Source organism: Chiloscyllium plagiosum, unplaced genomic scaffold, assembly GCF_037043375.1.
Source record: "Chiloscyllium plagiosum isolate Xiang-an unplaced genomic scaffold, Cpla_swu_hap1 HiC_scaffold_2, whole genome shotgun sequence".
Taxonomy (NCBI): domain Eukaryota; kingdom Metazoa; phylum Chordata; class Chondrichthyes; order Orectolobiformes; family Hemiscylliidae; genus Chiloscyllium; species Chiloscyllium plagiosum.
Genome location: NW_028270140.1, coordinates 124968272 through 124982635, shown reverse-complemented (window position 1 = coordinate 124982635; position 14364 = coordinate 124968272). Strand labels below are relative to the sequence as shown.

Here is a 14364-nt window from a genome sequence, read left to right as displayed (position 1 = left end):
CTTTTACTTGCCCAGTACCCAGGATACTAGAAATTTGATGTCCACCATTTTGGAAAGAATGTGATTTGAAGGTAAGATAGAAATTAGAGTGAAACATTGAGGGTAATGTGGTTGGTGAATACCAAATGCAGAATCCAACATTAAAATGGGAGGTCATTCAGCCCACTGCCTGTGCTAACTCTGAGCTACCAATTAGTTCCCACCTCCATATTTCTTCTAATAATCCTGCAGGTTTTTTCTTGTGTTACCCACCAGGCATTAGAAAAACAAAGACTTAATGAGGAAGGAAACGACCAAAAGCCTAGGCTCAATCATATATTTAATAACAGAGATCATTTTGTTTACTCTTTTGTTTACTCTTTTTGTTTACTTACTGCACAAACTAAGATGTCATGATGTTGGAGGTAATGTACATTAATATGGATAGATAATTTGCTGACTAATAGGAAAGAGATTCAAGATAAATGTGTAACTTTCAAGTTGGCAAAGTAGTGGAGGCCATTGGGATCATTGTTTAAAATTGTCTTAATATGTGCAATTTGCAATATGTCTTAATCACTTGGATGAAAAATGCATTCTAGCCAAATTTGTTGTTGTTACAAGAAACAGGTGGGCAAACAATTTTGTGTGGTTGAATTTTAAATAATGACTAGGAGAAAGAGAAGACTGTAGATGCTGGAGATCAGAGTCGAAAAGTGTGGTCTTCCTGAAGAGCTTATGCCCGAAACGTCGATTCTCCTGCTCCTCCGATGCCTCCTGACCTGCTGTGCTTTTCCAGTGCACACTTTCACTTTAACTTTTAAATAATGAACACCGATGAAACACTTAAAAAATTAAAATACAGAAATTTTTACTCTATCTGAAGGAAAGAAGGAAGTATTCTGAAAATTTATCATATTGCCGAACAGCCCATGAAATTAGTAGCAAATTTACTTGTCCTAACTTTGCTCAAAGTTGATTCCTCTTTTATAACTAAATTCGATCATGTTTCTATGTTCACAGGTATCATGAAGTTAATTTAGAAAACTTGTTTGAACCTCAGAATGTGTCCACCCTCTGGATTAAGATGGCTTCCTGTTGGATGTGTATCTTGTTGTTTCTATGGACACTTATTGCTCCCATGTGTTGTCCAAGCCGTGAATTTTCAGTGTGATTTTTGGTTTTACCTTCCTCAGTACTCCAGTTTTGTACATCCCTCTTTCATCTTCATGTCATGTTAAATACCTGCAACATTTTGACTCATCTTTTTGCATTGTACTCTAGCTATAGGTTTGTTTTTAATATACTGTTGTAGTCTCTATCAACAATGTTTTCTATGTCAATTACATTTCTGCAAGTTTCTATAGGGATAGTATTTAAGTGTGGGGTTTGATGCCCTCATCTGTAATTCTTGAGTTTGAAAAACCTGAAACAATTAATTGGATCTAGCAGTTTGAGTGGCAGGGCCAGTGGGATTTGAGGGTGGATGGTTAGGAATGTTACTTGGAACGGGAGTTCTGAAAGTTCACGGGAATAATGCTGGATGATGGTTTATATTGAAAGTGCAGTGGGAAGATCAGTCATTTGCATGATATGCATGATATTGTTAAACTCACAGTACCAGATTATCTATAGATAGAAACCTTATGTACATTGATATATACAAAGTAACCTAAAGGTTTTCGATTCGGAGTTGGACCTTTGTTAAATTGCAGTCTAGCAAGTTGTTACTGGATCTCAATTTGTATCTTTCCTAATCTGCACTGATGAGTTATTTGTCTATACATCTGGTTAAGAGTTGCTTTGATTCAACATCTGGCCGACTTCTAGACTGGAATGGAAACCCAAAAGTGCTTAGGAATAACAAAAATGTAAAATATCAGTTCTTTCTATTAAAATATAATAGATGTGATGTAGTCTGGAGTAAGCTGATGGGGATTTTTGCAAGTAGGGATGTATAAATTGCTCAGAATATGTATGGGCAAAATGTGGGGTTGTTATATCAATTTAAATCTAATGCAAGTGTCTCCCCATTTGGATTTCATTGTCTACCTCTCTCCACCCACTCACCCACCCATCTCTAATGCTAATGCTTTTGTTTATTGCTCTAAGAAATGCCACCATATTAAGGTTATTGCATCAAAACCATATGGTTGTGTTCCATTTGTGCAACAATTGGGACCAAAACATTTTGGCTTGATGTACCACAATCTGCTGAGAGGAAAGGAGATATGTGAAAAAGTTACGGTGCTAGGATCAAATCAGAAAGTTGCATCTCCTATGATATGTTAATATATGAAGAAATAGAAAAGGGTTGATTGAACTAAGTGTTTTGATGCGGGTATTAGTGCATATTTATTTAACAAGAAAGATTTTTAAATATAGTATTTGATGCAGAAATTTCTAGTATAATGCAAAACAAAGTAAATTAGTGTTACAACAGTCAAGTTGGTATGGAAAACCAGACCCGGTCAGTAATATGGCTGTAAATCTATTGGAATAAATCCATTTTTGCTGCCTTTCACCAATTGCTAGTCATAATTTAGCCAAATGTTTTCTTACATTTTAGCCAAGCGGTATCTGTTTTAGTGTGAAAATCTATTCTGAATCCTTGTGTGGTTGAATGTGTCAATTTCTGATAGGCCAAATGAAGAAGCCCAGCTTAAATCCCATAAGGCATTACAAAGTCAGATCGACATTGAGAATGCTTGTACTCTCTGCCTTTGCCACAGTGAACAAATTTTAAAAATCAAGTTCAGAACATGTGATTGTGCCACTTGTTGTCTAGTTTCAGGAAGTTGTGCAACAACTTCCTTGATATAGGAACTTGTGCAAAGCCGAGCTGTATTTCCTAGAAACTGCTTTGCACAGAAATCTGCACAAGCAATCTACCCAATAGATGGAGCATATGCAGTATGCATGCTGACACTGATGAGACCTGAAACTGAGATATAATTGCCTGAGTCTTGCTCTATATCCTCAGTCCTGTGGGGGAATGGGGTTTAAAGTGTCTTATGATGATCCTTGGATAAAGCTAAACATCTTTACTTACCTCAATCTCATGCCAGCTTTAATGCCTGGTAATAATTGTGTTCTGTGGAGTTCTTTTCTTCAACTCCAATGAGAATAAGCTTGAAGTGAAGAAGTTAACTGCAGTTGTTGCTAAAGCACATCGACAATCAAATGTCCTATCAATGACCTGCTCACATGCCCTGTTAATGCAATAAACTCAGTTGGTGATTTACATATATTAGAACTCCAATCTTGTGGAAATTTATAACAAAAAAATACGAACACTTTGTTGAGGTGTGTAGGCTGTTGGTACAATTAATCACTGCAGGACAGTGCTTCTGTATACTGGAGTCTTCCTACAATGTTACAGAAGAGATAGCTAAAATGGCAGACCTCATTTATCTCCTGAGGTACACTGTTTATTTTGAGACAAATTGATTAATAACAGATGAATTTGGTTTAGAAGTTGTACCTTTTTATGGAGGTTTTTGTTGCTCTGAACTGTGGGAAGGATAAATGAGTTTAGGTCAAAACTGCCAATTGAAGGCTTTCTACTGTAACAGCCCTTATGGGTGCACAAGCAGCTTTTACAATTTTTGCTATCTGCAGTTGGCCTGTGGCAACTCAAATGTATGAAAGTGTTGCTATAAAATTTGGTGTGCTGAAGTGCAGGCTGCACAAAGACTACTTTGTTAACATCCTTTATTCCTGGGTTCCAAGGTAAATGGATACTTTAGATACTTTCTCCCCTCATTTGGTGTGAATGTTGTTGCTGGTTTGCAGCAGATGCTGAACTAGTTTTGAGTTTTAATTCCTACACTGGTGCTAAATATGGGCCTGCCTTTCTAACTGGGGCTTCTAACTTCCATATAGTGGAATATTTTACTTCTCTCTGTGGCCATATTGCCTTGCCTCAGATGTTCTTCAAAATGCCTCATTTGGCATCCAATGTCTAAGATTTAAATAATTTTTTACCATGGACACTTAGAGGCGATGGTGCCTGATTTTTGTCTCCAACCTTTTGCCTGTGCCACACAAAGACAAAAGTCTTGGGCCTTAACATTCAAGATCTGTCAAGGGCAACTGGTATTACTTAAAGCTGTGGAAAAACTTTGTTCAAACATTCAAGGTGGTTTTCTATCAAGGGTATTTCTCACTATTGCAATCTTTTGATATGACTTTGTTGTAGCAGTTTTCTTTTGTTATTTGTGCCAGTCATTATTGTACTATGATTGATTGCTTATTGTCAGGTATTTAGACCTTAAAGTTGGCTATGCTAATTTAAGGTGGAAGCTTTATTTATATAGTTCTTGAATCTCTGATACTTGGATATGCAGCTTACCGGCAGGGGAAAAGATTTGAGTTTTCTCAACTATGAGTTATATATCTTAAGTAAATTTTGCTAAATGTTCTCATTAAAGTCTTTAATTATTTCACCACATAATCTTGGTTGTACAATGTAAAGTTCTACCTTAAAATGTTTTTTATATAAAGATTGTACATTAATGTTTTTCAATTTTTAATGTAATGTTGCTTTACTGACTTTATACTCTTATAAGCGCACATTGTTTTTATTAAAATATACAATAGAGATTTTTCTGAAAGTTTGAGTTGTATTTGATTAGAACATACAATGTTACACTAATTTGGAAATGTTTTCCTTCAATTATTTTAATAAAATTGCATGTTCTTGTGTGAAAGAGAAAAAGAATAGTCTTGCATTTATAGAGCACCTTTTACACCAGAATTTAAGGCACCAGAACACACCCATAGATAGCAATTAAATAAGTGGGCAGATTGTCTGTTTTACATGTTCATTAAGGCATACATTTTAGTTTTACACACAATCCAGAAGGCTGCTGAGGCCTGTTTGATGTATCATCTGACTGTCCTCTGACAGTGCAGCATTGCAGTGTCAGATAATGAGTTGAAAGTCCAGGAGGTGGAAAATGACCCCAGGTCAGTCTGACCCAGAATGAAAGTACTGCCAAAGAGGCATAACTGTTGAGTGCTCTGCTTTTTTTTTTTGAAAGAAAAGTCAGATTTGTACATTGTTCAATTTTCTCTGCCCTGCGGATTGGTTTCCACAATAACTTGATGGAATCGCCTATCTCTGTCTTTCTTTCTTTCTTTTCTCCATTCATTAGTCTGATTTCGGAGATGAATTTCTGTCCAACACTGCTATTGGAATAAAGCATCCTCCAGTTTTCAGTGTAGCTCTGCTGTCAGATCTGATGGTTTTTGGATGATAATTTAAACTTATCAGGAAAAGGTAAAGATCTTCGATTCTATGGGAGAAGGGGGGATAAAAGTAGAGAGTTCTGCTAGCTTTCTACTGTTTTAAACTGAAAATTAAGTTGCCTCTGCAGTGTCCTTATCATCACTCTAGGAGAAGGGTATAACATGGAGTCTAATATCTTTCTGACATTTAATATTTCCCCTCTCACCCTAAACCTATGCTCTCTGATTTTGGACTCCTTTTCCCCCACCACCAATCCCAGGAAAAAGTCCTTGACTATTCACCCTATGATTTTATAAATTTCCATGAGATCACCCTTCAACCTCTGACACTCCAGAGAAAATAGCCCTAGCCTCTTCAGCACCTCTCAGTAGCTCAAACACCCCAACTGTGACACTGATCCCTGATGGTGGGAAGCCTACTAACAAAGGCTGGCAGCTCTTTGATAGTAAAGGGAGGCAGTAACTACTGCCCATACTGTACCTACCCATGGCTGAGAATTGGCACAGATCAAGTTGGTGAGTATTGGCAGGACCAACAGCAAGGGTTTGCATTCAGCAGGTCCTCAGGCACTGAGTGCCCACAATCTAGGCAGCATTTGCTTCCTGTACCTAACAGCATGTGGAGAGGTGGAGTGGATTAGTAAAACAGAGACATTATAAAATAAGGCAGAGAATGGCAAAAGACTACATTAACCAATGAAGAGTGTGGTAAACCTTCATATGACAGTGCAGAGAGAGAGAGGCAAAATTTCATAAATCAGCACAGAGAGGAGGGGCTTCATAAAACAGAGAGGTGAGACTTTATAAATTTGTGAAAAGGCACAATTCCATAAAACAGCATGTGGAGATTGGTGAGGCTTGATAAAACAGTGCTGACCAAGAAATCAGCCTTCATAAAACAACATGGAGAAGGGGGGAGTGCATAAAACAGAACGGAGAGATAAATGAAAGTTCAGCACTGACCGAGTGATGAGTCTTCATAAATCCAAGTGGAAAGAGGAGAGTGTTAGTAAAGCAGCACAGAAACAAACAAAAAACACTGAGGTGAAAATTCCTAGAATTGGGCATGCTAAATTGCCTAAAGTGTTAGGTGAAGAGGTAAATGTAGGGGAATGGGTGTGGGGGGGTTGCTCTTTGGAGGGTTGGTGTGGACTTGTTGGGCTGAAGGGCCTGTTTCCACACTAAGTAATCTAATTTGGAGAATGGAGAAAGAGGCAAAGATACACACAACAGCATCGAGAGAGAGGCAAGACTTCATAAAACAGCACAGAGAGGAGAAACTGCAGAAGACAACATAGAGAATTAGGCAAGTCTTTAGACTAGATTAGACTACTTAGTGTGGAAACAGGCCCTTCAGCCCAACAAGTCCACACCGACCCTCCGAAGAGCAACCCACCCATACCCCTACACCTAAAACTATGGGCAATTTAGCATGGCCAATTCACCTAACTTGCACAGTTTTGGACTGTGGGAAACTGGAACACCTGGAGGAAACCCACGCGCACACAGGGAGGATATGCAAACTCCACACAGACAGTTGCCTGAGGTGGGAATTGAACCTGGGTCTCTGGCACTGTGAGGCAGCAGTGCTAACTACCGTACCGCCCTATTTCTTCATACAGCAGTGTGAAGAAATATGACAGTCTTCATAATTCAGTGTAGAGAGCGGGGTGAAACTTCATTAAAAGATGTATTAAGGCAAGAAAGCATTAAACAATGCAGAAATAAGCAACAAAATAAACCACTATGGCAAGAAAGGTGAGAATACATGAAACATGGAAAGAGGCTGAAGTATTAATGAATATTCTGTGTCAGTCTTTACCAAGAAAGAAGGTACTGCTCTGGTTATGGTGAAAGTGGAAGGAGTTCAGACACTCAGTGTTTAAAAATCGATAAGAAGGAGCTATGAGGTAGACTGGCTGTACCTAAAGTTGATAAGGTGCCAGAACCAAGTGAAATGCATTCAAGGACATTGCTGAAAGTGAAAGTAGAAATTGTAGCAGCATGGACCATAATTTCTTTCTGCCATAGACTCTGAGGTGGTGCCAAAAGGACTGGAGAATTACAAATGTTACACTCTTACTCAAACAAAGGATATAAAGATAAACACAGCAACTACAGGTCAATCAGTTTAGCTGAGTAGTGGGGAAGATTCTAGAAATGATAATTCAGGACAAATTAATAACTTGCACTAATACCAGTAAATGGGGGAAAGCCAGCACCCTTTGTTAAGGGTAAATTGTTTGATGCAGCAAAGGGAAGTTTGCTCAGGGTAATGCTGCTGAAGCATGTACATTGACTTCCAAAAGAGCCATTTTCTAGATCTGTGTACAAATTTGGAGCTTATGGAATACAAGGGACAATATGGAGCAAAACTGGCTGCGTGATAGAAAATGAAGAGTAGTGGTCAATGGTTGTTTTCAGACATAAGTAGGTATACCTGAAGGTGGCAGGGGAGCTTCTCTGAACAGCAGTCAAGACGTAGGGCATTCTGGGCTTTATCATTAGGGATGTGAGTGAAATGTTGTAGAGGTCTGAGTGACACAAGCTACTGAGAGATTTGAGGCAGAATAGGACAAGAAGTCTGCTGAGGTCTATCCCAACATTGGGAGGAGCTCTTTATGCTTTATACAACCCGCATGACAAGTTTCTTGCTAAGAAGCAGCAAGAGAGTTGTTTGTTAAATGACTTGTTGACTCACCACTTTAATAATCAGCTTTCTGTCTTATTAAACTTGGCAAACAAACTAGGTGTTGAGAGGCTTGACCTGGAAATTGGGGTGGGTAACCTGACAAGAAAGAAAACTGAAAGAAGTGTGAATGCTGCTCAGAGACACACACCCAGTATATGAACTGGGCCCTCCAGTATCTCCGATCTCTCCACTTACTATCAAGATAAGATCACATGGGATTAGTGATAATTTATTGACTTGAATAGGGGATAGTCTAACCTACAAAAAGCTAGAGTAAGGATAAATGGGTCTTTTTCTGGTTGGCAAGATGTAACCAATAGAGTATCACTGGGTTCAGTCCTTAGGCCCCAACTATTTACAAACTGTATTAATGACTTGGATGCAGGGATAAAACATACAATAGCCAAATTTGCAGACGACACTAAAATAGGTGGGAATGCAAGTTTCAGTGAATAAATAAAAAAATTAAAAATGGGTGTTTTCCCTGGTGTGTCAGAGGCTGAGGGGTGACCTTATAGAGGTTTATAAAATCTTGAGGGACATGGATAGGGTAAACAGACAATGTCTTTTCCCTAGGATGGGGGAATCCAGAACTAGAGGGCATAAGTTTAGGGTGAGAGGGGAAAAATTTAAAACTGTGCTAAGGGGCAACTTTTTCATGCAGGGGTGGTGTGTGTATGGAATGAGCTGGCAGAGGAAGTGGTGGAGGACAGTACAATTACATTTAAAGGCAACTGGATGGGTATATGAATAAGAAGGTTTTAGAAGGATTTGGGCCAAGTGCTGTTAAATGGAATTAGATTAAGTTAGGAGTTGGACCAAAGGGTCTGTTTCCCTATTGTACATCTCTATGACTCTATATGGACAGGATTGGCAAATGGCCAAAATTTGTAATGTTGATAAGTGTGAGGTTATCCATTCCAGTTGGTGTAGAGAGATCTGGGTGTCCTTGCGCATGAATCACAGATTGCTAGCATACTGATACAGCAGGTAATAAGGAAAATAAGTGAAATTTTTTTGCATTTAAAGCTAAAGCAATAGCATATAAAAAGTAGGGAAGAGTAGTTGTAATTGTACAAGGCACTGGTGAGACCAAATCCAGAATATTGCATATAGTTTCCATCCCCTTACTTGAAGAAGGATCTAATTGCAGTGGAAGCAGGTCAAAGAAGGTTCATTAGATTGATTCCAGAGATGAAAGGTTTGAAGAGGGAAGATTGAGCAGTTTCAGCCTATACACACATTAGAATTTAGAAGGATGAGAGAAATTCTAATTGAGACATATAAGATGCTAAAGACAAAATAGCAGATGTTTCCTTTTGTAGAGCAATGTAGAATGAGTGGTCATACTTTACTCTTGGGATTGGCAGATTTAAATCAGAGATAAGGAGGATTACTTCCTCTCCAGTTGTGAATCTGTGCAACTCACTACCCCAGAATGGGCTAGACTCCAGAGATCAATGAATTTAAAGGAGGACATTGATTTTTAATTAGGCATGCGATAAAGCATTCTGATAGTGGGCAGAAAAGTGGAAAACCAGATGAGATCATCAATCATATTAAACGGTGGAGCAGGCTTGAGGGGCTAAATTGCCAACTCCTGCTCCTAGTTATGTTCTTTTATATATAATAGCATTCACTCACTTTGAGCCTCACATCATCTTGCCTTGCCTTTCTGCACTTTGCCCTCAGACAGACATACTGCTGTCTTGTGCTGTAGACACAAAGGAAGGAAACTTGTTGTAGTTGTCAACAGTCCGCAGTCAAGTTAAAGGAGATAGCTTTCGCTCAGAGGGTCCCAGCAGAGTAAGTCAATGCTCCAATACCAGTTCAGAGCAAGGCAGGGGTGTTGTAAGCATACAGGTAGGCTCAGTGTGAGGGAGCACTATCAGAGCAAGCCAAGAGCTCAAAACTGCAGACTGGTCTAGTCCATGAGCTGGAGTATGTGTTCTTGAGCACACAGTGTCCTTACTGCAATATTACAATGATAGTTGCTGGTGCAGTATTGAAGTGTCGGGTAAGTGGATTGGAGTTGTGCCATGAGGGCTTTAGAGGCTGGCACATGTGAGATGCCAATGTCCATAGGTATGTGAAGCATATGGTCAGTGCCAATGGAGCCTGCCCTGCAATGTTGGTGCGTGGTTTCCAACATGGGGGTCATTTAGAGGAAGCAGCGAGCTGACTCCACCAGGTCCACACTCCGGTTTCCATGTTGAGTTTGCTGGACATCGAACTTGTTTGGCAAAATGGCAAGCTGATTATCTGTGAACTGTTACCAAAAAGTGTTTAACAAGCATCAATCTTCATCAATTGGCATCTTGCCGCTGCCTAGTGAGCATCTCCCCATACCACTTGGGGAAAGTATAACAGATAGTGCAAACCGCTCCTGACATTGAGAGGGTATTTGCTGTGCTTGTCACCCAATTGTGCCACATACCTCGCTGTTACCAACATCACTTCCTTTGTCTCTTAACTTCAGTCTTTTTCCATATGTCTTTAATCATTTGTAGTGATTCATTTGTGTTTAGATTGTTTCTTTTTTAAGAAATTATTTTTTCTGCACTGAGTTGAGCACCGTTTAAATGTGTTCTGTTGTTGTTCTCCATCATCAACTTGCCAACAAGATCCATTTTGTTTTCTCAGGTTCCACTTGCAATCTCTCAAAATTGTTTTTCCTCCATTCATGTGTGAAACATGGCAGCATTAACCTTACTTTTTTGCAAGGTTTGTGAAGGTTTGTAGCCCAGGTTGAGGTTTAGGGTGTAGGATTGCTCGCTGAGCTGTAGGTGTGATATCCAGATGTTTCAATACCTGGCTAGGTAACATCTGTGGCAACCTCCAAGTGAAGCGAAGCTGTTGTCTCCTGCTTTCTATTTATATGTTTGTCCTGGATGGGGTTCCTGGGGTTTGTGGTGATGTCATTTCCTGTTCATTTTCTGAGGGGTTGATAGATGGCATCTAGATCTATGTTTTTGTTTATGGCGTTGTGGTTGGAGTGCCAGGCCTCTAGGAATTCTCTGGCATGTCTTTGTTTAGCCTGTCCCAGGATAGATGTGTTGTCCCAGTCGAAAAAAAAACAAAAATAAACACCATTTCGACTGGGACAACACATCTATCCTGGCAGGCTTGCCTTATTAGTAAGAAATGAAATTAAATTGATAGCAAGAAGCAATATAGAGTCAGAAGGAGAAAAGATCCTGATGGACATTATGTACAGGCCTCCAAGCTGTGGTCAGGATGTGGGGAAGAAAATAAATCAAAATCAAGACATGTAAGAAAGGCACTATAACACTAATCATAGGGAATTCAATATGCAGGTGGTCTGGGAAATCAGGTTGGTAGCAGACCTCAAGAAAATTAAGATGTGGAATATCTACAGAATGGGGTTTTGGAATACCTTGTGGTAGAGCCCACAAGAAACAGCAATTCTGGATTTGGTGATGTGTAATGAGAAAAACTTGATTAGAGATCTTAAACTGAAGGAATTCCTAGGGGGCAGTGGCCATAATATGATAGAATTCACCCAGTAGTTTGAGAGGGAGAAGCTGGCCAGAGTTGATTGGAAGGGGAGTCTAACATGAAGATGGTGGAACAGCAATGGCAGGAATTTCTGGGGATAATTCAGGAGGCACAGCAAAAATCCCAAGGAAAAGGAAATCTATTAAGGGGAGGGTGAAGCAACAATAGCTGACAAGGAAAGCTAGGGACACATTAAAACAAAAGAAAAGGCATAAAATGTGGTGAAGACTAGTGGGAAACCAAGGGATTGGAATGAAATATGAGGCTAGTAATAAAAGAGAAGATTGCAAGAGTGTTTTTGATATACAAAAGATAACAGAGAGGCAAGAGTGGACATTGGACCACTAGAAACTGAGGCTGGAGAAGTGGAAATGGGGAGCAAGAAAAATGGCAAGTGAACTGAATTGGTACTTTGCATCAGTTTTCACAATGGAAGACACCTGCAGCATATCAGAACTTCAAGAGAGTCGGGGGGAGAGGTGAGTGTAGTGGCCATCGCTAAGGAGAAGGTGCTAGATAAACTAAGAGGACTGAAGATGGATAAATCACCTGGACTAGATGGACTCTCTGGTCAGGGAGCAGCCTGACCTGCTGTGCTTTCCCAGCACCACACTCTCAACTCTAATCTCCAGCATCTGCAGTCCTCATTTTCACCTCGATGGACTCTCACCCAAGAGTTCAGAAAGGGTTCCAGAGAACTGGCAAATGGCTCATGTAACAGTCCTGCTTAAGAAGGGAGGTTGGCAGAGGACAGGAAATATCAGCCCGATAGGCCGATTAGCCTAACTTCAGTGGTTGATAAGATTTTAAGAGTTCATTATTAAGGATAAGATTGCAGAGTACTTGGAAATGCCTGGTAAAATACAGTTGAGTCAACATGGCTTCATCAAGATGTGATCATGCCTGACAAGTCTGTTAGAATTCTTTGAAGAGGTAATAAACAAGTTAGACAAAGGAGAGCCAGTGGGCATGATCTATTTCAGTTTCCAGAAGGTGTCTGACAAGGTACTGCACAGGAGGCTGCTAAATAGGATAAACCTATGGTGTTAGGGGCAAGGTATTGGCATAGATATAGGATTGGCTGACTAGCAGAAGGCAGAGAGTAGGGATAAAGGGGTCATTATCAGGATGGCAACTGGTGACTAGTGGAGTTCCACAGGGGTCTGTGTTGGGATCACAATATTCATGTTATACATTAATAAGCTGGATGAAGGAATTGAGGGCATCATTGCTAGGTTTGCAGATGACACAAAGATGGGTGGAGGGAAGGTAGTGTTGAGGAAATGGGAAGGCTGCTGAACAATTTGGACAGGCTGGGAGAGTGGGCATAGAAGTGGCATATTTAATACTATGTGGGAAAGTGTGAGGTCATGCAGTTCGGTAAGAAGTATAGAGGTGTAGACTATTCTCTAAATGGGGAAAGACTTCAGAAATCTGAAGCACAAAGGGATTTGGGAGTCCTAGATCTGGACTCTCTTAAGGTTAATATGCAGGCTCAGTTGGCAGTTTGGAAGGCAAATGCAACATTAGCAATCATTTCAAGAGGGTGAGAACACAAGAGCAGAGATATTCAACTGAGGCTGTAGGCAGTTCTGGTCAGAGTGCATTTGGAATATAGTGAACAGGTTTGGGCCCACTATCTAAGGAAGGATGTGTTGGCCTTGGAGGGGCGCTAAAGGAGGTTTGCAAGAATGATCTTGGGAATGAACGACTTGTCATATGAGGAGCAGTTGAGGAGTCTGGATCTGTACTCGGTGTTTAGAAGGATGGAAGGGAATCTCATTAAAACTGACAATACTGAGAGGCCTGGTTAGAGTGCACATGGAAATGTTTCCAGTCGTAGGAGAGGGCACAGCCTCAGAGTGAAGGGATGACTCTTTAGAACTGAGATGAGGAGGAATTTCTTCAGCCAGAGATGGTTGATCTAATTGAGGGCTGTGGAGGCAAATTCATTGAGTGTATTTAAGATAGAGATAGATAGATTCTTGACTGGTAAAGGGATCAAGGGTTATGGGAAGAAGGCAGGAGAATGGCATTGAGAAACACATCAGCCATAATCAAAATGGTGGTGCCAGACTCAATGGGCTGGATGGCCTAATACTGCTCCAATATCTTATAGTCTTTCTAAGAAACATTAATTTTACCCTATCCATGTCTTCATCATTCTTCCAAACCAGATAAGGACAATATCCAACTTCAGCCTAACCAGTATCTTGGAACAATTCAGCATTATTTCCTTAGAATCTTGGATGTTATTCTGCATTTTCCTAACTGCGCTGGTACCTCTACAGACTGACTCTTCAATCTTGTTCTCTGACATTCTGTACAATGATTGTTTAGAAATTACTTTTCCATTACTCTTTCCCTACATACACTCATTACATTGAGGGTTGGCAGTGGCCTAGTAGCAGTATCACTCAACTGTTAATCCAGAGACCCAGGTAACGTTCTGGACCTGGGTTTGAATCCTGTCACAACAGATAGTGGAATTTGAATTCAGTGAAAAGAAATAGAATTGGGAGCCTAATGATGACTATAAATTGTTTGTTGGGGAATTTCCCGTCTGGTTCAGTTATGTCCTTTAGGGAAGGAAACTGCCATCCTTACTAGTCTGGCTGAGATGGGACAAGAAATACACTTGACTCTGAACTATCCTGTGGGCAATTAGGGCTGGGCAGTAAATACTAGCCTAGCAGTGACACCCTCATCCGATGAATGAATTTTTTAAAAACCATGAGGTTTAGTCTCCATCTGTTAGTTCTTGCACTTTACTCGGTTTGACACACTCTAATTTGTTCTCATTAACAAATGTTAATGTTTCCTGTGCTAAGTCATTTAGATAAGTGAATACACCATCCACCATGGTGCCAAAACAGAAAGTAGAAATCCCACCCCTCAGTCACCATACATTTTGATGCTCA

The 14364-nt window shown here is 40.1% G+C and overlaps 1 protein-coding gene across 1 annotated transcript in view; it reads left to right on the top strand.

Annotated features, from left to right (window-relative positions):
• The window catches only part of serinc5 (serine incorporator 5), a 76303-nt gene extending 71721 nt beyond the window's left edge, over positions 1-4582 (top strand). The window contains exon 12 of the mRNA XM_043706685.2: positions 1003-4582. Coding sequence (XP_043562620.1) covers positions 1003-1153 — 151 coding nt within the window. The 3' untranslated portion in view covers positions 1154-4582. The remainder of the gene's footprint in view (positions 1-1002) is intronic.
• The last annotated feature ends 9782 nt before the right edge of the window (positions 4583-14364 follow it).